This window comes from Hydractinia symbiolongicarpus, chromosome 10, assembly GCF_029227915.1.
Source record: "Hydractinia symbiolongicarpus strain clone_291-10 chromosome 10, HSymV2.1, whole genome shotgun sequence".
NCBI classification, from domain to species: domain Eukaryota; kingdom Metazoa; phylum Cnidaria; class Hydrozoa; order Anthoathecata; family Hydractiniidae; genus Hydractinia; species Hydractinia symbiolongicarpus.
The window spans coordinates 23,875,353-23,900,019 of record NC_079884.1 but is presented as its reverse complement, the minus strand read 5'-3'; the positions used below and the strand labels follow the sequence as shown (position 1 = coordinate 23,900,019).

At 31.7% G+C, this 24,667-nt stretch overlaps 4 protein-coding genes across 5 annotated transcripts; 2 read left to right on the top strand and 2 right to left on the bottom strand.

The window, feature by feature from the left end:
• Positions 1–1,250: 1,250 nt before the first annotated feature.
• Positions 1,251–5,160, top strand: LOC130612989 (high-affinity choline transporter 1-like). Its single transcript, XM_057434315.1, has 7 exons — positions 1,251–1,257; positions 1,417–1,481; positions 1,582–1,632; positions 2,034–2,096; positions 3,157–3,358; positions 3,760–3,851; positions 3,936–5,160. Exons 1-7 carry the CDS (start codon positions 1,251–1,253, stop codon positions 4,467–4,469), a joined length of 1,014 nt encoding a protein of 337 aa, XP_057290298.1. The 3' UTR covers positions 4,470–5,160.
• Positions 4,815–5,072, top strand: LOC130613102 (high-affinity choline transporter 1-like). The gene has a single exon (XM_057434429.1). It carries the CDS (start codon positions 4,815–4,817, stop codon positions 5,070–5,072), a length of 258 nt encoding a protein of 85 aa, XP_057290412.1.
• A 1,524-nt stretch (positions 5,161–6,684) lies between the features above and the next one.
• LOC130613101 (gamma-aminobutyric acid receptor subunit rho-3-like) lies at positions 6,685–11,146 on the bottom strand. Its single transcript, XM_057434428.1, has 8 exons — positions 11,051–11,146; positions 10,488–10,588; positions 10,310–10,377; positions 9,724–9,950; positions 8,739–8,821; positions 8,523–8,654; positions 7,417–7,796; positions 6,685–7,089 (listed from the first exon to the last, which is right to left on the bottom strand). The coding sequence occupies exons 1-8, from the start codon at positions 11,098–11,100 to the stop codon at positions 6,919–6,921; spliced, it is 1,212 nt and encodes a 403-aa protein (XP_057290411.1). The 5' UTR covers positions 11,101–11,146; the 3' UTR covers positions 6,685–6,918.
• A 3,337-nt stretch (positions 11,147–14,483) lies between these two features.
• Positions 14,484–24,613, bottom strand: LOC130612519 (gamma-aminobutyric acid receptor subunit beta-2-like). 2 transcript variants are annotated; one of them, XM_057433838.1, is made up of 9 exons: positions 24,525–24,613; positions 23,457–23,550; positions 22,122–22,219; positions 21,407–21,474; positions 20,825–21,051; positions 19,461–19,543; positions 17,279–17,422; positions 15,390–15,775; positions 14,484–15,062 (listed from the first exon to the last, which is right to left on the bottom strand). In XM_057433838.1, exons 2-9 carry the CDS (start codon positions 23,528–23,530, stop codon positions 14,826–14,828), a joined length of 1,317 nt encoding a protein of 438 aa, XP_057289821.1. In that variant the 5' UTR covers positions 23,531–23,550; positions 24,525–24,613; the 3' UTR covers positions 14,484–14,825. The 2 variants fall into 2 exon arrangements, with proteins under 2 accessions (XP_057289821.1, XP_057289822.1); XM_057433839.1 differs by having other exon boundaries at positions 23,457–23,567; positions 24,525–24,597.
• Between the last annotated feature and the right edge of the window lie 54 nt (positions 24,614–24,667).

Below are 24,667 nucleotides of genomic sequence, written 5' to 3'. Positions count from 1 at the left end.
GGTGTACTTTTTGTAAAACAATAATAATAAAAAAGTCATTATAATTACTTTCACTTTTTCTTGACTCTAGGTCTATACTTTTTGAAAATACCAAAAAAATTATTTTAATTTTTTATTAACAGAATATAGTTATCTTTTCGCAAATCACAGAATTTGAATTTTATTTTTACGACATTTTAAATATACATTCTTGGTGGAAAATTTAATTGACTTTGAGATACAAACCCGTAATCGATAAAATCTGCGGCCTTTTAATTATGTTCCGCCTACTATAAAAGCAATTGAAGCGACAAATTCACACATAACAACGAAGGTAAAAGGGACTTTGTATTCGTAAGATCATAGAACGTACGCATATAGATGAACTTTGGAAAATTGAAATTATAAAAGCCGTAGTACTAAAGCAGTGTTATGATACCATACTAAGTCATAGTTAAATGTGTTGTGTGCTAACACTAGTTCATTTTCATGAAGATTGTAAAGACACCTATCCCAGATATAAGATGACAATTAGTGCTTCATTAAATTCCAAAAAAACTTATTTGCATTTTACACGTTGTTTATGTGTAATCTTAATGGTTTTTTTTATTATTTTTATATTTCTTTAATAATTATGATCATTATATTTACTAAATATGTCCTATATGTTTGCCTACACGAGATTGATAAGTCTTGCTCTGTATTTTGTGATAAAGTCTGCAACGCATAAAGGTCCAATATTGTTTCAACGAGCATTTTAACAGTACTTAATGACACTTAACAAAGTAGCCATTTATGAGATGAAACAAGATGCAGAAGCTGCATATATTATCTTGCATGTCAATGGCAATAACACATCACTGCAACAATATATTTTTAATTTATTTACGGGGTCATTTCACAAGACTTATAAATTGATAAACAGTTGTTCCTGGCTTAAGGGATATGATGCATGGCTATGATACTTACTGACTTTTTATATTTATCTATTAGACACCTGCATGTGAAATTGTTAGGTCCCGTACCTCTGAGATCCTTTGGCCATTTCTTATGAAATCCTTATAATGTGGAAATTCATTAGGTTATTCTTAAAAATAGAAAGTCGCAACACAACTTTATTTCGTTGAGAGGAATCATTTCGCCAAAAAATTCTAAAAAACTTTGTATTTTGAATCAATAAATCATTTTGCGTTAATTCGCAAGCCGTCAAACCAGTTACACAAATGATTAATATAAAAGCCGTCAAATAAAATATTTTTACTCAAGGCGTAATGGGTTGTGGGTTTTGAATCCATCCGAAGGTAGTTTTGCTGAATAAAATTTACATTGGAAACCAATACTATTCTTGTTTATGCAAAAGTTGTCAAAAAGTCTTACATTTTTAATACAATTGGTTATAAAGTGGTTGCTTATATAATAAATAATTCTAAACGTCAGATTGGCAAAGTACTGGTGATAGTGTGAATCTGGACGCGCAAACCAAAACCAAAAAAGAGCCAAAAGTGTTTAAATTAGGCCTTTTGATTATTTCCACAGAGGCAAAGCTAATTTTGTTAATACTTCCTTTTTTATATACATTTGACTTTCAAATTAGCCTTGTAGCATCTCTTTCAAAGCAAAATTGTTGTTTTGTACTGGTTAAAAGAGCTTAAGGTAATGACGTCAATCTCTGACCTTTTTTAAACAAATTTTAAAGGGGAAATGCACTTTTCCACTTCAGTTTCTCTTGGGTTATAGAAGTTTTTACAAGTAGATATTTCATAGGTAATCTGAAACTTTGATAATCTATACATAGTTGGCAACAGGTTGAACTGATATCAGGTAATCAGTGCAGGCGTAAATAAAACTTAAATAAACATGAAGAATTGTTGTTGTTGGCTTATGCATGTATCAAATTTAATTTGCTGTCCAAATGTGCCCAAACATGCATGTCAAATTTTTGGGTCCCATACCTCTCAGAGCCTTAGATATTAGCTATTGCTTAAAACTACTCCTAAAAATCTCAATTCTTATGATCAGGAAGATATAATAACTTTTGTTTCAATTATCCTTAGGACTTAAAACTTAGAAGGCAACTTTATTTCGTCAAAGGGAATCTTTCTGAGAATTTTAATCATGTGATTAATCCGATTTCCCAACTTTATCGAATTTCGCCCAAAAATCAAATAAAATTGGATTTTGATGCAATTTTTTTTTTGTTTTTTTTTATGCAAACTATGTAAAATATTTTAAAATTTTTTTTTGGCTATCAGAAACTTTAAACATTCGCTTTAGAACTAAATTATTGAATTTTAAGCGGATTGTGGTATTGTGGACAAATTTCAAGCTTCCATAAACATCACAAAAGTCGTTCATATAAGCAAAAACATTTTCCTGCCAATTTATTCCTTTCATTACGTACTCTATGTGTGACAAATTTGATTTATCTGGTAAAGCTTATCAAATGTTATAAAGGGGGACGAAATCAGCCTATCTGTCAATAACATGTTGAAAACCCCGGACCAAATGGCTTCCTTTGAGGGTTTAGGCAAAATCCTACATATCAGACAAGTTTTTGACACATTCGTATCTGATAATAACTTGATATAAGCACACCTTTCCATAATATTTTCGATCCTAGATATTTATAAACAAATCAGGGATATAAACCTATAAAACTTACTAAATAACAGTGAAAAAGTGGCTAAAAGAAGACTAATCCTGTAATCTAATTAATCACGTTAAAAACGTTCATTCAACAAAGATATTCCTTTAAAACAGTTTATAATGCCCATTTTTGGGCATAAAAGCAAAAAAATTCATTTGAAACGGACTGAAAGTGACTGCTTGTGTGTATCAGTACTTTTTATCTTCTTTACGTTGGAATGTTAAAAGTGCTTGATGTGTTATGTGGAAAACTGACAACACAAGTGCTATAAAAAGGCGTCTTAATGAAGCCTTTTTATGACGAAAAGGACTTTATAAAGTAATACCACGAGCAAAAAGAACTGCTAATTTTAAGACAGAAAGATTGGTTTAAAAAGAAAAGTTGGTTTAGCGTCTTTTGAGGAAGACTTCCATCACTACGAATTCTGGCCAATCTAGATACATAAAATCGCCGGAGATCAGTTGAAGACAGTATTTGTATAATCATATGACATTTTTTTGCTCCAGTATTTTCTGAAATCTTACTCGTAGAAAGAAATAATGAGTGAAGTAAACGTAGCAGGCGTTATAAGCATTATTGTTTTTTATTTACTCATTCTTTCGACTGGATTATACGCTGCATGGAGGAAGAAACAGAACTCGCAAAAAGCTATCACTACCGATGAAAAAACCACAGAGGTTATTTTAGCTGGCAGAAATATAAGTCTGTTTGTAGGATGCTGCACAATGACAGGTAAACACTGTACAATATAACACTGTAAAACACTAATAAAAATTACTTTTGCTTTTGCTGCCAATCCTGTTGTAATAAATTGGTATAACGGATAATAAGGAGTTGGTCTATATCATTTTTTACCAATAAATTTCAGACTTTATTCGACTGACAGCCAATGCGTCAGGCAATAAATGAAAAAAGAAAAACAGATTATTTTTAGTGGCATAATGTCAAATACGAGATATTCTCTTTTGAAATATAATTCGCTAATTTGCCTTGAGTTAATTAGACATTGATTTCTAAAGTTCTCACGGTATCTGTCAATATTATACTTCACAGTTATTTGGTCAGTTACCACATTCTTTTATATTGTTCTTTCACTGGTGCCAAAATAAACAATAGAAATTCTTTTCTTACAGCTACGTGGGTTGGTGGTGGTTATATTAATGGTACCGCCGAGTCGGTTTATACTTCTGGTTTATCATGGGCGCAAGCGCCATGGGGGTATGCAGTAAGTTTAACAATAGGTGAGTTCATGTTTACCACCTTTATTGAAGCAGGGTTATAAGTCATTCTAAAAGGTAGACGCGTTTAGCAATTTTGTTTTGTTTCTCCAATAGGTGGATTGTTTTTTGCCAAACCAATGCGAGAAGCAAACTACATGACCATGCTGGACCCTTTGCAAGAGAGATATGGTAAAAAAATGGGAGCATTGTTGTATATACCTGCTTTTCTTGGTGAAACATTTTATACCGGCTCAATACTAGCAGCTTTGGGTGCAACATTAGCAGTTATTCTTGGACTAAATATGACTGTATCAGTTATCATATCTGCATTCATTGCTGTTGGGTATACTTTATTTGGAGGATTGTATGCTGTCGCTTTCACAGACGTTATCCAACTGGCCTGCATTACAGTGGGTTTATGGTTAGCTGTCCCCTTTGCCTTAACCCATGATAAAGTCAATAGCATTGTTGACACAGGCAGTGCTTGGTTGGGAACAATCGAACCAAATAGTGCTGGACTATGGACTGATTATTCCATACTCATAGTAAGTTCTTATTCTTATTTTAATCTTTCCTTTTCGGAAGTCACAAAACACAACTTGGATAATTCTTGCCTTCATTAGATCTGTGGAGGCATACCATGGCAAGTTTACTACCAAAGAGTGTTATCATCAAAGACTCCCCGCCAGGCTCAACTTTTATCTTTCATCGCATCATTTGGTTGTTTCATGTCTGCATTACCGCCTGTTTTGATTGGGGCTGCAGCAAAATCTTTAGGTGGGCGTTTAATAATAATGTAAAATGTTGTAGAACTTCTTTTTATTTAGTTATAAAAAGATGTGCAATATTAGTAAAAAACATATTAATAATTTAGTCTTTTGGCTTCCCGAGAAAGGATTAAAAAGAAATTCAAGGATGTACTCAACGGTTTTGGTTCATGGATTAAATGAAGTTCTCAAAACTTAATTATGATTTATTTAGATTGGACAAACATCACTAATGCAGATGCCAATCTTGTGGATGCTAATGGAACAATCATTGATACACGAATGGTTCTTCCTATGGTGCTTCAGTACTTAACCCCTGGTTGGGTGTCTTTTATTGGTTTGGGAGCTATCTCTGCTGCAGTGATGTCGTCTGCCGATTCATCAGTTTTGTCAGCTAGTTCAATGTTTGGGCATAATATTTATAAGACAATCTTTAAGCCTAACGTGAGTGACAAGTAAAATCATTTTTGAATATTCAAGATATTATCTAATAATATAGCATTGCATTCCCCCAATTGTAAACAGTAAGCGTTTGGTTGCGTTGTTAATTTCCTTGCCTGAACTTGAACTACAAAGGTATGCAGTATAAAATATAAAAAGTATGAAGACGGATTAACCAACCCAATAAGCAAATATAATTGATAAACCTCTTAGGTGATGGCATATTTGACGAAATTTATATTCCATATTAATTTTTAGGCATCTGGAAAAGAAGTTATCTGGGTAATTCGAATCGGAATTTTCGTCGTTGGTGCATTGTCAACTCTAATTGGTTTAACAGTCAAAAGCATATATGCTCTGTTTATATTGTGTTCCGATCTTGTATTTGTTGTAGTTTTCCCACAGCTTATTGGTGCACTACATATCCCTTTTGTCAACACCTATGGATCTATTTGTGCGTATGTGATTGGATTGTTTTTACGAATAACAGGAGGAGAGAGTTTGATTGGCATACCTGCAACTATTAAATATCCTTTTTATCAGACAGATGGAGATTTCCAGAATTTTCCATTTCGTTCAATGTCTATGGTAGTGGCTTTTCTAGTATTGCTGGCTGTTTCTTATCTAACAAATTACTTGTTTGATAGTGGTATTTTGTCGAAAAAATACGATTATTTCAACACAATAGAAAGACGGACTGCAAAGAATGGCGCCAATTCTCACGATATTCCGATGCAGGCAAAGTTTACTCAAAAAGAAACTCTTCATAGTTATGACAACAATGGTGTACATCACGACTAGTTAGAACAAAATCGTTGACACCCTAAGAAATTGACGTCTCAAAAAAATATGCGACAAGGGACTACTATTTTATACCGTAATCTAATTCTTTTATATAATATAATCTCTTATAAAAAACAACATAAACAAATGACTAATAAGTCAAATGTTATTTACTAGCTGTAACGCACGTAAAAAAATCCACTTAGGCGGAAAAGGAATGAAAAAGAATAATGATTTTAGAGGTTTTAATGATGTCGTCTATGTCCAAGAAAATTCTGTTTAGCCGTTTTGAGCCTATTCTATTAGACTCAAACACTGATCAAAATACTGTATAGTATCAATTGACTAATTAAAGTATATTCTTAAAGTTTCTTTAACTATCGAAATAGCAAATCTATTATGTTCTTTTGCTGTATAGTGCGTTTGCATTTTATTGTATTATATTGCTGTATTTTAATTTCAAGAAAAAGAGGAAATAATAACTAAACGACCAGCTTTACTAGTTTTTGTAACCAACTTATTTTTTGTCTCCTAAGTAGTCTCATGCAAAAGAGTGTCAAGAATGTTTTTATAAATAACTAGAATTGTTTTCTGAAGTAGATGTTGTTTTTATCGTCGCTTCAACGTAAATGTCCAAACCTCGCATGATTATTGGTAACAACAGAAATACCAGCAATAACAGCAACAATAACAACAATAACAACAATAAAAACAATAAAAAAACAACAATAACAACAATAACAACAATAAAAACAATAAAAATAACAACAAAAACAACAAAAACAATAACAACAATAACAACAACAATAACAACAATAAAACAACAACAACAAAAACAACAAGAGTATTAAAAACAAATAAATAGTAAAGCATCATGATTGCTATTATTATACTCTTTTTACCATATTCCCTATTAAATATTTCATGTTTTATAAGACAATAATCTTTAAATATTCCAAAATCAAGTTTAATTATATTTTGCTAAAGTCATATTGGAATCGATTGCACATAATCTACGCAAAAACAACATTTTTTAAAAATTTATGATGTAGTGCCCTTCCTTCATGAAACGGTCATCTGTTTAGTCAACTGTGTCTGGATGTAACCTGTGAAACAGGAAAAAAACGACGTTGAATATCGTGAAAAAAACAGGAAACACTATACGTGAAATACGGTCAATTCGGTGTGCCTCTCCAGAGTAAAACTGTAATGGACCAAACGGCTTTAGAACTCTTCCTGCCTCATTGGTTTCCTAAGAAAGAAATAAGTAAATCTTCTAGTAAATAAGGCGTGAGTAAATAAAGAATACACATCTATGTATTTGTATATTTCCAAGCACTTGCTGAAATTTTTCTGGGATGTCTTGAACATAAGTAACAAATAAAATTACCAAAGAATATTTCATTGCTAAATATGTAACAAATTGGTTAATATAATTTCGCAAGAGACTCCAATAGTCATTCAAACTTGAATTAATTCGACATTAATGTCACACTTGATTACGAATCGTGATAAATATTTACAAAAAGCAATGTTATGAAAAAAGGGGAGAATGTGTGGGAAAGAAAAAACACCTTACCTTTGATGTAGTTTCATTTTCAGTACCAGCCTTAGTTGCCTTCTTGATAATACTATTTCTGTCGGGCTTGTGATTCAATTCAATGAAGGCGTACTCCACCACAGATGCAAACACAAATAAATTACACACCAACATATAACAATCAAGACTTCTGAACAAACCAGCACTGGGAGAGTTCTTTTTTACATTGTTTGTAAATGTTACTATGGTTAACACAGTAGTTATGCCCAAAGACACTCGTGCTGGAATGGAATTATCATCAATCCAGAATCCAACCCAGGATAACATCACAATCAGAATGCATGGAAAAAAGTCTCGCAAGACATGTAGTGCTAAGTTTCGATATAACTTCAGGGACATGGTCAGACGGTTGAATTTTCCTATGGTGGATACGTTGAAGAGTTAGGGATTGTTTACAAAATATGTCAACTACTTAATTAAGATTTTTGTCCCCCTCCCCCCTTCGTCAATCTGCATGAACTTTGCTTTATTACTTTTCCTTAAGTTGACAGAGACCTTCAAGTAGAGATTAGGCGTTTAAAACTTTTTAAAACTTTTTAAAACTTTTTAAAACTTTTTAAAACTTTTTAAAACTTTTTAAAACTTTTTAAAACTTTTTAAAACTTTTTAAAATTTTTTAAAATTTTTTAAAAATTTTTAAAAAATTTTTAAACTTTTTAAAATTTTTTAAAACTTTTTAAAACTTTTTAAAACTTTTTAAAACTTTTTAAAACTTTTTAAAATTTTTTAAAACTTTTTACATCTTTTTACCACTTCTTACTACCTTTTACCACTTTTTACAACTTTTGCATAACATTCGCTTTCACCCCTAAGGGTTGGCGTCATTTGTTAACAACCCATTATTGATACAGTATCATCCCAAGTAAACATACTTAAGTTCTGATTTTTACTAAATGTTAGATATTGAATGAGATTTATTAAAATTTCTATGAAGTAATATACATGGACAACAGCAAACAAAAACAATAAAGAGATTTAGAAAAAAGATAAACAAACACAAAGAAATAATAACAACAACAAAAGAACAACAATAAAAGCAATAGTTAAAAGCCAATAATAATCATATTCAAGAGAATAACATTCACCATAAAGCGAACTTGCTTCTCTTTCTGCATATAGGAGTATTTTTACTCCTGAGAAATCTTGTATGTGAAGATCTTTGTCATCTCCTTTCACTCCATCCCAATGTAAATTTACGTAATCTTTATTATATGAATCTAAGAAATTGAAATATTAAGATGCAATAAAGGTATCACAACTCTGCTTTTCCGGCTGCTATAGTTGTGAATATATATACTTACACGTTTCAATAGATAAATTGCATTCTTGAATATCAAATGGATAAAATCGCATTTTCATTGGACAGAACGAATTGAACGACAATCTAAATTTGTAAAGAAGTGTTATAAAGATTCTTAACTTCATTCAGACGTACAAGAAGTTTAAAATACTGATTATGGCGTGTTCGTCAAATAGAAAATGGAATTGAGTATAATCTTAAAATACAGATGGCAAGAGCAAGAATGAAGATAAAAACCGCAACATACCCAAAAATAATATTTTTGGATGTATTTTATGAAAGCAGACGGTTTCCATTGACAGAACAAAAATGTTAGAAATGAGATGCGTTGCCCGAAAAGGCTAAAGCGAGTACGTCTTCATTAAAATCTACTGAGGTGTCTTCATAAAATATGAAATTTTGACTAGTTCACAGCATTTGTAACAAAATTGGTACAATGGCATATTTTTTTTTTAAACACAAGATAAAACTTTTGGAACGTATCATACAATACAAATATTTTTATTTATTAGGTCACACAGTTTCAGTTTTGGGGATGAATATCTTCATACCAAACTAATTATGACCCTCTCCACTCGACTTCGAATAAAACTTTGAACGTATTTTATTCAAATTTCTCTTTTTAAAACAGAAATATCGCAAAAAAAACCTAAAGCAATGTATTACAAACTTTTAGAGAATAAACATAGCATATCTGATGCAATGATTGAAGCATCTTCTTGATAAAACATTATGTTGGAAAGGACCTACGTTTAACCGTAAAAAATATACTATTCTCTACGTCCAACTTTATTACTCCACAGTTATAACTTCTGTTTAATCAATTGTATAGAAAACCTATAGAAACTACAAATAAATAATTGAATAATGGCCTCTGATAAGCACGATAGGTTAAATTAATTCCTTTCATTGCTAGCTATATTGTTGCAATCTATTTCTCACGAAAATTTTTGCTGCAATGTGTATCACAATAAATCAGTGTTTACCTTCTGCTGGTATGCACAGTACCATCAGCATACAACAAAACCAAAATATTGGGTTGCAGCAACGAATGGCTAACACCATACTTTTCTTGGACGAAATATATATTTGGCACCCATAATTTATTGTAGACCTTGTAGTCGAATGGAATTTTAGTGATGTTGGAAAGATGACGGAATTTTAATCGGTAATCTTTCCAAGACAACGCAAAATGACCATCAATACCGAAATTCTAAACAGCAATAAATATAGTAAATATACACATATTTAGTGAATAAATATATGTGAAAATTATTTAGAAATAAAAATTGTAAACAAGACATGCTATATCATTTGGTGCACGCAATGGGATGAATCATGAAATCATTCGAGAAAATGGCACGCCATTATGTGATTTGTAAAATAGTAAAATCGTCAGTCACCAAATGATAAATTAAGTTAAAAACATATCTTTGTTACTAAAAGTTGAAATTTTTTTTAACTTTTTAAGTAAAATAAAAAGAAGAAATAAGACGAAGGAAAAGAAGACTACTTTCCAAGGATATTATTGGTGAAAACTGAACGAAAAGTTAGTATGATAAAATCTATTACCATTTCAGCTTTCTCTAAAGGGATCATATCGTTGATATTGACGGAGAACGTAACATTAATAACTGCAACTGTAAAGAGAAGAAAAGATTGTGCAAAGAAATAGTGTCAATCGGATAGCAGCAGTAGGAAGATACTCCAGTACATTTGATGTGTTACCTTAGATATTAATGGCACTTACTGTGTTTAGTAGGTATCACAGCTTTATCATAATTTTGAAATATGACTTTCTTGATTTCCGCCATTTCAGCTGCATTTGGTATAGTTGTTGCAAAAGATTGACTGAAAATGGAGTAAAGCAGTTTTTAAAAGGCAGTAAAAGTTTTATTCAAGGATGATTTTTTGTTTTTGAAGTTTGAGTTAACACTCTTTATTTGTTTTCCAATATTCTCTTTTTTTCATTTTTCGGAGGTCCACTGAAACTTAAAATGCATTTAAGATGTTCCTATACTCGGTCGAAGTCGACTTTAAATGTTTATAAAATCTCAGTTGTCGGTAAACTAAGTTACTATAAAAAATATTTGTCTTCATTTATTAAGAATCTATAAAAACTTTAATTTTGAGCACTACATGAACTACAAATGAAATTCTTGAAACAAACAAACAAGAAATAGCCAATACAAAATATTAACAAAAAAAGTGTGAAAGAATTACACCAAAAAGGCAAGAGCGTAGATAAATAAGAAACGAAATGTTACACGAAAAGCTGAAGAGCATAAGTAAATAAGGAATGAAACGTCGTACCTGTTAAAGCAGTAAATAAAATAAAATAGGTATTGGATAAAAAGTTTCATTTTTGCTTCACTGTTCAAGAGAGTTCACTGTCCTTCTTATGATCATTTCACATGTTCAGTAATGTTAAAATTTTGTTTCAACGTACAGTCTTTATTAATAAATCTTTAATTGATTTTCAGTGTGTATATTTATAATTTAACAACCTTTGATACCAGCCACACCCTTGTTATTAAAAATAGAAAAGCATTGTGTAGAAGGTTTGTAACAAAAAATCACTAAGGTACGGTGGCTTGTTTGTGCCATAATAACAATCACTTCAAAATATTTTTTTAAAGTGTTTTTTAACAAAATAATAGTTTTACATTTTTAAAGCTTACCTCCCGAGAAAAATTAGGTTGACCTTAATTTGCTTATATCCATTCACGTGACTTACAAATATAAAGTTTATTTTCCTTAATTCGCACTATAAGAATGCTTATTCAAAGATTCAAAAATTCACCTCCGACTCAAGGTAAAACATCCGCAATGCTGTTTCATAAATTTCTTCACCTTGAGTGCTCTGACGTCACCTGTTAGAAGATCGTAATCATCTTTCGCATTGAAATTTTTTACTCAAACCTTACTAGTGAAATTCATTGGCAATGAGTGAAAATATCAGGAAACTTTGTAATGAATACTAAATGATTGAGAAATCATTATTTATTTGCAATACAGAAAAGCTGTGACACAAAAAAAAAGAAGAAAAAAAAGAGCAACAAGGAAAATTGTAGAATTTAAATTTGAGCCTATCAGGCGAAATACTAGACGAAGTACTGACTTGGATTCCAGTTGGAAGAGCTGTGACGAGGATACTATTCAAAAAGAAATCGCTTCACGTGTTGCTGTTGCTGTGAGCACGTGGTGCAAGTGTGGAAAGTGTAAGAGAATGCCGAGCGAAGCGGAGTGTCTTTGCTGTTGCGAGTTAGAATCTGCCAATATTTTTAATTTGATCGACGAGTTTTGATATGCCGTTCATACGCACATGTCAGTATTGCGATTCCAATTATACTCTTTTTAGATAACTTCATTGCAGAACAGGCAAACTTCCACAGGATTATACTTTTGAAGGAGGTTTTATGGACCGCATTGGTAGGAATGCATAACACCTTACGAGCCATCTACGATGGCAAGAAAACGTAACCAACAAGTAAATATCTTCATTCTTTTCAAATAATTACAGAATTAAATATCTAAAGTAAATACAAGTACTATTTTATATTTTTAGGACTAAGTTATAGACAGTTTACTTGGTGGGTGCATAATAGGATAGGGAGAGGAGTTCGTCGATTAATACCTAGTTGTGTTTCAATAAAATAAGAGACGTGTTTCCTCAGCAAAACGGAGTTTATGTTGGATATAAAGATGGTATACCCGTACCCGAAATTGACATCGCACGGGCATTGAGGGAAGAAGAAGAATTGGATTAACATTATAGACACAATTTTACATATTATTTAAGCCATGAATACTTTGTAGATAGTTCGATGGTTGTTTCTCTACTTGGCTTTTCTGCATGAAACGCATATGTACAAAGTCAGAGAAACGAAGTAATTAAACATAATGTAAAAAAGCATTTTCGTCCCCATGCCACTTTCACAATAGCTTCAACTTTCATTGAAACGGCTGAACCCTGGCAGAAGAAAATTCACACGACAATCTCAATTACCTTGATGCGATTCAATCTTGCAGTTGACGGTCGTTCAACAGTGATTGGTTCACATGGAAAAATTGATGGAAGGGAACCGGGTACTAACTTGCGTGCACTGAATGTCTTACCCGTCGTCGTAAAAAAGCGTATTCGAATTAGATAATAGCGTATGAGTTCGATGAATGACGATAAAAATGAAAAAAATATTTTAACATTCTTCTTTTGTTTTCTCTTTCAAACTCAGTTTTAATATCAAAGAACTCGGAAGTAAAATGAGCTTCGCAGATCCTAAAATTCTTTGGAAGTGTAGCCCTTCTCTTGATCAGTTTGATCCATATAGTTCGTTAGTTTAGGACTTTAGGAAAGTTGAAAAAAGATACACCTTGTTTCTTTTAGTGTTTAAAACAACCAGGTACTGCGCAAGAAGCCGTATTATTATTTAAAAAAGGATTCGTCCTTATTCATCAAACTTGTGGAACTATTTTTTTTACAAATCACATCCTATGCGCAAATTTTTGCCTCTCGTCCCGGGGGTCAGAATGCGAGCTAACTAGTGACGGCAGGCGCATAATTATACTGTTAAATGCTCACTTGCAAAATGACGAAAAACTGAGGTGTAGGCGTAAAAACATGAGGTAACATTCCGTCCAACATCAAAAATGAATTGTTGGAGAAATGTTGGATGAATGTTGGGTGAATGTTGGATGCCCTTAAAAGCGTTTAATCGTGTCGTTGATTCATTCATTTCACGAAAAGCCTCAAAGGGGTAAAACAAAAGAGATTTTGAGATTGTTTTGAGGCACATTACGATCTCTCTTCCCCCCCCCCTCCCAAGAAAGAGCATTACGATTGCTTGGAGCAAAACACGGCATGCTACATTAGCTTAACTATTATTGTTATTTTGTTTTTATCTTCTACAAAAGCCTTTGTTTTTATTGTAAATACAAATGGTCACGGGTAATTAACTTTTATTATTCCGTCATTCTATTCCTTTTGTTGTGATTCAGTGCACGGACAAAGTAACGAACACTTTATATGGTGCTTTATAACGTAGTCTATTTCATTGAAAACGTTTTCATTATTCCCGCCTTTTTCAGAACATGAACACGAACAGTTCACGAAAAGAGCAAAAATGATTTGTAAGAAGTTATAGTAAGTGAATTTTTTTACGGGCAAATAACTCTTATTGTTCATTCATTGTTCATTTTATTCTTTCAACTTTATTAAAATTAAAAATCAATTTTTATAATTTTTTTATAATTAAGAAGTTTGAAATCTATTCTGTGAGTTTTGTTTGATATTTAACTATTTTTTTTTTAATAATACCTTGCCGTATAAGTTGATTTTCTTACAGGCGCTACAACTTGTTACTATTATATATACAAAGTTTTTCGAGCCTAAGCAAAAGTTCTCCTTTCTAAATATTAGGAGGCTGTAACAAACATGGTGAGCCAACGAAACCCTCATCGTAACCAGTAGATTTATATGGTATTTTGATTTAGAAAGCTACAAGGACGACTACGAATTAGTGTATCGTATTTGACTAATTTATTGCCCCGGGTGTTTAATCTGAGCAATACTTGGTATGGGCATTTATTTGGAAGTTGTCTTTAAATCTGAACGCCCAAGCATGGGCGTTTATTAGAGTAAGTTATTTGAAAGAGGCGTTTATTAGCATTAACCTAGCTTTACCCCTCGCGTTTAATTGATTGCAGACGTAAATCAGTTAGTGTAGCTATCGAAGAAATGATGAAATATTGTTGTAATTTTACTATATAAACAAAACAAAACAACAAAAATTATATACACTTTAGCGCTAGACGCATGTAGTAGGTTATTAAAATATACCAAAACGATATCACTAACTGTGCTACGAAGTAAAAAATTCCAGCCTAATCAGAAAAACTTTCATTGAATTTGATAAAAAATTTGTAATGGTTTGCAAAAATAACAAGGACCATGAAATAATTATAGTCGCAATTATTCTTCATCAACATTTGTAGCATGAAAAATATGAAGAAGTAGCTTAGCAATCTCAGAAACGTAATACAACACCTTTTACCTTTCACTTAATAAAAGGCTGAGCCATAAAGTTCTTCAATCGACGGTATCAGGGTGTAGCCGATGAAATGTGAAGTAAACGATATTCAAAATGGCAAAAAGAACTGGAAAGAGAACGCGCGCAACCTTGTCTATTATATGAGCTTCTTTTTTTACAGGTCCTCTCTGCTCTTGTAGCAATTGTGCCGGCGAAGCTCTTTTATGTACAACTCCGTTCGAATTTGCATTAACTTTGTTGTTTCCGATGTATGCTTCATTCATATACGCCTCTACCTACAGACACAAACAAAATTTATTAAAGTTGCCTGCTTTAACAAACACCCATGGTGAAAAATAAATAAATTGTCCAAGTACTAAAAAAGCAGTACAGGCCTAATATCTTAAATGATATAATAATATTAATAATAATATTTTAAATGCTGCACAAACGCTAGCTGTACATTAATAAAGAAACACCTAGAAGTCTTCTTTCCATTTGCTTTTAAAAAAATTTTGTTAAAAAGATTTTGTTAACGTGCGTACGCGGTAACAAAAACGCTCGTGAGCTTTTTTCTCTACAGCGCAAAATGTAGCCAAATGAAAAGAAGCTCTTTTGCTTACCTGAGCGCGACTTCCATTCATACCGCCGTTTGGTAAGTTCTCCTTCGTAAGTTTTTGTCTTTTTCTTGATTTTGGGTCCGTCATCCCGACCAAGGCGTATTCAACAAGAGCGGCAAAAACGAATAAATTACAAAACAGCATATAATAATCTAGACTTCTAAATGACGATGCTTCTGGAGAGTTGCTTCTCACATTGTTTGTTAACGTTACCACTGTTAGAACTGTCGTGATTCCCAAAGCTACCCGTGCAGGAGTGCTGCCATAATTTATCCAAAACCCAACCCACGATAACATAACGATGAGGATACACGGAAAAAAATCTCTTAGTATATAAAGAGCCAGATTGCGATATAATTTCACTGTCAATGCCAAGCGACTGTATACACCTGAAATTAAAGTGTATTAGCTTTAATGTTTCTACGAGCAGCATTTTAAGCCTTCTTATATGTCTATACATAATATTTTAAGATTTACTGATGTAAGCAACACGCTTACAAATGTTTTGCATAACAAATGCTATATATTTTTATCGACTTTGCTGCCACAGTCGACTTTCTGTAGATTTTTCCGGGGTAAGAACTATTCTAAATACTCTTTTGCTGATTTATTGATGTAAGTATCAGTCTTATAAAACTCAATTGTTTTAGCCACACCCTAGATGGTTATATTATTGTTTATTACCTGACTGATACAAAAAAAAGCAGTTAGTATGGGAAAATCCGATAATTTAATTAATTTACGGCTTATTTTAACATGTCTTTGTATAAAGCCATACTAAATACAAGGAAACTTTCGGCCACAAACATAACTTAAGGCCAGGTGTGTTGACTGAATAAAAGCCTCTGATTGGTTGACTGGGGGTAAATAAAACAAACAAACTTTAAGAAGGATTGCTTACTATTTTGAATCAAGAGCTGAAGGACCAGAAACCCATGCTTTTAAATTTAGAAATGAGATTTAAAGTTCATCAACATATAAACGGCTTGATAAAAAGATATATATTAAGGAAAGTAATTTTTGTGAAATTTAATTTCGTGAGCATAAAAAGATTTCGATTTTTAAATGGCTTTACTCTTTAGTTTGCAGTGGTGTAAATAATTATTCTATCAGAACATTTTAGCGGGAATAACCTTCGCAATTTAAGTCAAGTCTCAGTCTATTTATTTCAGTGAGACCCCTCTTAAAACGTAATGGTAGGCTCGTTTCAGCAACATAAGTTGCAGAGTTTTTATGTCAGACGCCGTTGCAGCCACCACACGTAAATTTACCTTGAAACTGTTTAGTAAATAGCTACCTTGCTGTTTGTTACAGGTGGTATTTAAGTCTTCCTTATTCCTTATTAATCTTTTAAACTATTCGAGGGTAAAGTCCTGTGAACATTTAGGTTTACCACATGTCACTGGTATCGAAGTTAATGAGCATTTACTCATGGCGTCACACTACAACGACACAATTTTAGTGTCTTAACGTCTGACGTTTATTTTCATAATTTGGAAATAAAAGAGAATCTCTGTATTTTTAAAGAAAACAAAAACATAATTTCATTGAATTTATTTGAATAATATTTTCGTGGGAATTATCAATTTCCTTTTTAAATTTGCAACGTGAAAATATGTAATTATTGTGACCACGACTCACGCATGAGCGGAAAGCCTACTAACACGGATATGTCAAACACATTTTCATTTTGTCTTATCATTTCAGCAAGGTCGTATATTAGGCAAAGGAAACTAGCTTAGTCCTTCGCAATTTTAATTCATTAATTTTACCTATATGTACAACATATACCTACTTGGAGAAGTAAATAAAGGTTTTGTCCAATACAGTTTGATTCGATTTTAGACATAAAGTATAGCACATTACAAAAAATACTAGCAGCTTTTACTCACCATATTGAGAATAATCTACGCTTGTTTGGGACAGCGATATTTCAACTTGGTTAAACTCAGTGATGTATAATTCATCTCCATTTGTCGAGTCAGCGTTTCTTTCCTTTCTCCAGTACAAGCGCAAGTAATCGCGATTGTAAGAATCTTAAAATATGAAAGATTAAGCTTATGTAAAAATATCATAGAAATACAGCGGAAAATGCGTGATACCAGGCCGTAAATTTCAAAACAAATATTGTTTGTCAGCACTCACACCGTAATTTTCTACATATCATTACTCAAATAAGCGCTGATACATGTGTTCAACTATTACTAATCAAAAATGGGCGCTCATTAATTGGTGTGCTTTTAGGTCTCTCAAGTGCTAAATAAACGTCCCCCGCTTGTTAATTTCCCAACTTTTTTCCAACCCCTTAATTCTTATTAAGATACCCCTCTTATTAATTTTTAATAAACATTATCATATAGCTAAGTGGCGGTTTTCCACATTTAAGAGATCCAAATGGTGCTTTTCGACAGTTCGAAAAGCTAACTGTCTAACTTCGACAGTTAGGAGGGCTAAGTGGCGGTTTTCAACAGTTGGCACAGCAAATGGCGGTTTTCGACAGTTAGAATAGCTAATTTGCAGTTTCCGATAGCTAGAACAGCTAACTGTCAAATTTTGACTGTTAGAGGAGCTAAGTGGCGGTTTCCAACCATTGGAAGAGGTAACTGGCATTTTTCGTCAGTTAGGAGAGCTAAGTGGCGATTTTCGACAGGCAGAAGAGCTAAGTGGCGATTTTCGACAGTTAGAGGAGCTAACTGTTTCTAATTTCGACAGTTTGAAGGGATAACTTGCGAATTTTTTCACTGGCTAATAATTATGACCGCCTTGCAAGTTGACGAATAGAAATGCTAATTTTTGCGTCAGGTGGCTATTTAGAGTGCCCATTGGATAATAGGCTGCTTTTGCGTGTATTTTGCAGCATTGAAAACAAAGTTTGTGAAAGTGGGCTTATAGACCATGTTTGTTATTAATTATTATAATCATTGGGGAAGGAGTTACAGCAATACAATAAAAAGTCACAATTTTTATTGGTTGCATTAATTTGTAGCCAATATTTCAGCCAATCATTAATTAGATGCGTTTTAATTTTTTTTCTAGAACAGGCTCTTTATGAATGTTTCACAGTTACGTCTTCTAAGTGCCTAAAACCGCCACTTAGATCTCCTAACTGTCGAAAACCGCCACTTAGCTCTTCTAACTGTCGAAAACCGCCACTTAGCTATTCTAACTGCTAAAACTAGGCAGTAAGCTCTTTTAACTGTCGAAAACTGGCAGTTAGCTATTCTAACTGTCGAATTAAACAGTAAGCTCTTTTAACTGTCGAAAACTGCCAGTCAGTATTTACAATTTTAAGTGTACCTATAAATGGCAAATACATGCCATCGTGCAAATGACTACATAGTGCCTTTTAGATTCCCCAATAATAATTCTATTTTATTTTATAATTTGCAGAGATATATGCTTTTATCTCTCATAAATTCTTTAATGGTAAAACCCCTAAAATTTCTTTAAATAACTATGTCTTAAAAAAATTGGTAAAAGGGTAGTGCCTTTTGAAAGTGAAAAGATCCATAGAAAACACATAATTGACTGAACATACTGAATGTCCTGGGACTTTTTTGCATTTCACAGTCTTTTTAGGAAACAAATTGAGTATTCATATTGCAGTTCTTGAAGATTTTAAATATAGGACTTTTTTTTAAAAAAAAAAAGGTGAATAAAAAAGTATTTTTTCGTTTTAAAATGAATATTCTTAACTTTTGGACAATAATCATCCTGATATATATTAGCATATCCTTAGCATAGCTAAGATTGAAAGATTTGAGAATGCAAAATAGTTAAGGTATATTACAGTTTAATTCTACAGACAAAAAATTAACTTTTGTAGGAAAAATACTTAAACTTGAGAAAAATCTTTTTTACATCAATAAGATAAAAGTTTATTTAGAACGCAGGGAAACTTCAAGATGAGTATATTCTGAGGATATTTTTACCTTTTTTCTAATTTCATCTTGAATATTCTTATAAAGTATGCTTTATTTATACAATATTCATATATTCATGCAAAAAGTTTATACGGTTAGTATAATTTATAATTTATAACCTTTCAACCAAAAGTAAAGTGAGAAAACTTACACGATTCAACGTTGGCTGTGCATTCTTGAATATCGAATGGATAAAACCGCATTTCCATTGGACAAAATGAGGAGACAGAAACTCTAAATGTGCCGCAAAATAAAAATAAAATATTTTGTCGCATTAAAGTTAGGAGAATGATTTTGATTTGGGAGTACCTAATATTTCTGATTTTTTAAAACGTGTATTTTTACCGTGGAAAATCCTAGAAATATGGCATATGAAACTTTTCTTTTGACTTTGTTTGTTTTTAAGGCAAAAACATTTAAACATAAATATTTAGTATGTATCCTGGTAATTTGCTGGAAAAGGCTTTTTATTTTCTGCTGATGACTCAATATATTGTAAAAAAAAAGTGTGTCACTTGTCAAGTTGCTTGATTATTAGTCGCTTTTGTGATTTAGAAAGTTTAAAGCCATGAGCTTAAATAAAGATTAACGATTGATTCAACAAAATTTCTTTACCACGCTGCGACGTTGAATATGTTGAAAGTGGTTTAAATTAAGTTAATGTCCAAAATATATTAAAAATTTATCGCTGTATGAAATACTAAGGTTTTTTTCGGCCAGCCTTACAGAATATCAAATATAAATAGCGCTGTCCAAACTTTAGTACATTTATGGCCATTACATAACCTGATACGAATATACATATTGAAGACTTTTCACTGAAATAGATGAAAAGGGAATAATACTAAACAGAATGAGGTGGAATCTGAAATTGAAAATAATTTAGTCGAGCTTGTGATATTCGACGAGGCCTCGACCAAGTGAAATATCGTCAAAGCGAAACTGAATAATTTCAATACCCGATTTCACCGAATTGAATATCTCTTTATCATCTATTTTACTTTCACGAATTATGCATAGAAAAAGTTTAGTATTAAAATATAACACAAAAAGTTTAAACAATTTAACAAGTTGAAAATACATTTTTCCATACAATATTGGTTGAAAATGTAGTAAGCGATTGGCGTTGACTAGTGTGTATTTTTACTATCATTTTCATTCAGAATCTGTTTGGTAACGCCAATACTTAAGCTTGTAAATCTTTCTGTATCTTTGTTTATTTTTGTTGTTTATTACAACAACGACTGAAAAATATATTTTTAAAAAAAATTGTTTTTACGAAATTCGAAAATAGAACGTTTTATGGTATTCTTTTACCCGCCATTCTCCTTCTGTGATATTATTTAAAAAATAAAGTGTTTTTTCAAATAAAAAGGCGGAGAAATGTTAACATAATTCTAACATTCGATATCGATTACTTCTACAGAGGAATTTACATGCGAGTGGACCGTTTTGCGTACAGGAAAATAATGATTCAATATATTATAAAAAAAGTGTGACGATCAAGGTGCTCACCTTTGTTCCGACAAAACAGTACCATCTGGTAACAACGAAACCATCACATTTGGTTGCGGTAAAGCATGTCTAAAACCTGCTTTGCTCTTTGTGAAGTAAATATCTGGCGTCCATATTTGCGTGAAAAAGTTATGATCAAAAGGGATATATGTTACATTCTTTGTTGCATTGTATTTTAAACGTGGATCTCTCCATTTTAATCCAAAATGACAATCGATTGAAAAATGCTGAAGAAAGGAAGAAATTGATCAGTTTTGTTTTAAAAACCGGAAATAATTATTTCTTTTTCATAATTATCAAATGTTACAAAAAATAATTTATCCATGAAACATGCATTCATAGTTATGATACATTCATTTACAGCTTTTGCTTAAATCGCTTTGATAGGCAACAAATCCTCATATTTTTTACTTAAATTTTGCCTTTATTTTGCTATTTTAACTTTATGTACTTTGCATGTATAGCTGGTATCCAAGTTTTGAGGAGTAGGGGAGGATGCAATTTACCCCTTAGAATTTACCCCCGAAGTTTATTTGAAAACGCTTTCTTCGCACTAGACTTGCAGAAGAATACGAGGCTTACCATGGATGCTTTTTCTAAAGGTACCATGTCATTTATGTTTACACTGACGGTAACATTTAGTGGTTGATCTAAAAAAATAAATACTCGAGTGCATATACAATGTATAAAATATGATCGTTTTATACACATGTAAAAAACAAAAATAACAAGCGCTTACATCAGAAATATTTGGAGGGGCAAACCGATTTTTTAATGAACAAAGTTCAAAGGCTCACAGACATTATTTTAATATTATATAAATATCTATGCTAGATATTTATATTTGTTCACTATTTTATTATTAGGATATTATTATTTATCTTAGTGTACACAAAATATTTATATTTAAACTAATAGAGTTATGATATTAGCTGTAACAACAATGATTAATTATTTCCAATATTGACTGTCCCAAAATAACCTTTCCTAAGTTTGTGATAATGTTATTATTGCAACGGTTGAAAAAAAGGTTAGAAATAATCACTCATGTTTGTTTTTGCAAACGGACTTATTTTAAAATTCCCATCTATTGTACATCTATTCCTTATAATTTGCAAATGATTTGTTCACCAAGATTCTGAAAATCTTGCCAAAAATCGTCCGCCGAAATTTACGTTCTTAGTCACTAAAATTTGTAATTGATTGTTAGGCTCACGAAAAAGATTGCATAAAAATATTTTATATAATATGCTTAATTAATAAATAAAGATACTATTTAAAGTAAAAAGCTTCTTACTATTGTCTGTAGGGATAACATCCTTGTCGTACCCACTTAATAGTTTCTCTTTAATTTTTGTGATATCCTTTCCATCTAACGCCATACACATTGTTGACCTTAAAGAAAATAAAACATGTTACTTTCAAAGAAAAACGTGGTATCCTTGCCACATTACAGAATTTTAAGATCATTATCGTTGCAGAGATAAATTTTTCAAAATTATATAATTCATGGTCGAAGGCAAATTAGTTTCTCTAAATATATTTAAATCTGTCAAAAAATTCACGAATTCGTCCATAAGCATAATGTTTTAATGCTCCGGGGAAATAAGTCTCTGCAAAGTCATTTAAACACATAAAATGTGGGTATTAATACAAGTCTATAGGCAGTGAAAAAATCCATCAATCCGTCGGCCCCCAGATCTTTGCCCTTCTCGCATAATAAAATTACTTCCTTAGCGGTCCGAAATAACGGTGCAGTGCAACCATGTTAAACACACAGAAAACATAGATTATTCTGCGGGGATGCTGGAATAAAGTTGCCCGTAAGTATTTTGAACTCACAAAATATGGGTGTTAATAGAATATAATCAACAGAGGGTATTAACAGATTTAGGCACGGGTTAGTTCTGTATAGATTTATAATTACGGATCTAAAATTGCAAAGAAAAAATAAAATGAAGACCAATTATATAATTTTGATTGGTCATTCTTCACAATTGTTCACAATTGTTCACAATTGTTTTCCTTTATAATAAGTTATTTGTTAGTTATTGATTAATCTTTTTGTGATTCAATATTAAGATACTTTACCCTATTGTACCTGGATTAAAGGTGCAGCAAAAAGTCATAATTTTCTTTATCAAAAATCAACGGAAAAAAGCGCGTGCACTATTTTTGATTTCGTGTTGATATGTTGTCTATTTATAAGTTCTGGACGTTTTTATTTAAGGTGTCAACAATGACTTCTTCATCTTCAGAAAAAAAAAGAGCCAAGTTTAGTTTGTTTATCTTATATAGTAACGAAAAATGGAGATGCTTATTATTTATGTTATTAGAACACCAAAAGTAAATAAGATTTCCTACAATCTGTTATCTTTGATGCTCGTTATATATGTTGTAATTAAGTCATTCCGAATAAATGCACAGTACGTCTTTAGGAGGTGGCGGTTATATATTGGGTAATTAGGTAATTTTAGTATGGATTACTTTTTCACACACGGAATACACTCTGTAATCTTCAAGTCTCGTGTAAGATCTCAGTTATAAATATTACTATTTTTTATTCGAAGAGCGTCCTATTAAAACATGCCACAAATAAATATGTTCTATCGAAGCCAATTTATGACTCTACCTGGAATAACACAGTATGATAAAAATTATTCTCCATATGATTTCTTGTGAATGCAAATGATTCATCTTTGTCATTCTGCTAATGTGAAATTGCCCTGAAATATAATATAACCTAAATATTTAATTAAAATTTTTCATCATAAAAGTGACACCACATGCTTACTAAAGTTTAATTTTTTCATTAAATAGACATTTCTGTTGAAGTTCAATCATATGAATAAGATTTCATAAATATGAAAATATAAATAATATATTTAATTAGGTTTTTGGGTTGGCTAAAAAACTTTATGTTTTTTACCGCTGGTGCACCAACTGAATAGCAATATTTTTATTTCAGAAACCGAGATTGTTTGCTGTAAAAGCCAGTCAAAATCTTTGGCAAAAAAATGGTGTTACCCATACGCTACCCATCTGTTCCATGCATTTAGGCTCGTGTATCAAACATTTAGTTACGAAATCATAATGCATTCTGCGAATGTGTCTGAAAGTTTGTTATTTTTCTTGTTTGTATAAAAGCAAACAAATCTCTGATAATCCTAGAGAATATTTGCACTAAAGTTCGATTAGTGCGTAATCTACATACAAAAACACCTTAGGGCGAGTTTCCCAATGAAGCAACAAGGCAAGTTTATTTTCCATCATAATAATATAGATATAATAATAAAATTAATAATAATAATAGTAATAACAAACCCGTGAAACACATATGATTTACTAAATAATGACAGAACAAGTCGAACCTGACATCATTTTGTTATAAGTATCTGTTGTTTTGCTTACGAAAAAGTAATTTTGAAAAGAAAAACGCCACTTTTACGTATGAATGTATGGTAGGATTTATTATACTAACCAGTACGTAAACAAACATAGAACAAACAACAACAGCAAACAATTGGTTAAAAAAGTCCTTTTTTTAACCAGTTGGCTGTACTTAAACTTTTCCATGTTTTTGTTCTTTGCAGTAAAATCTGTGTTTCATTGAAAAAACCTCTGGTTGAAAGAGCACAAAAATAGACTTAGACAGAAAAGAACATTTTTATCTACATAAAAACATAAAATATGTACTCACAAAAACGCTATGTTCTTTGCTACCACGCTACGTCTTCAAAAATGGCTATTTTGAAAGAAAAATCTTTCAAAACGTAAGGGCATATCTAACAAGGTTTTAACTTTAATAAATAATATATTAGGATTTTTTTTTAGTCATAATAA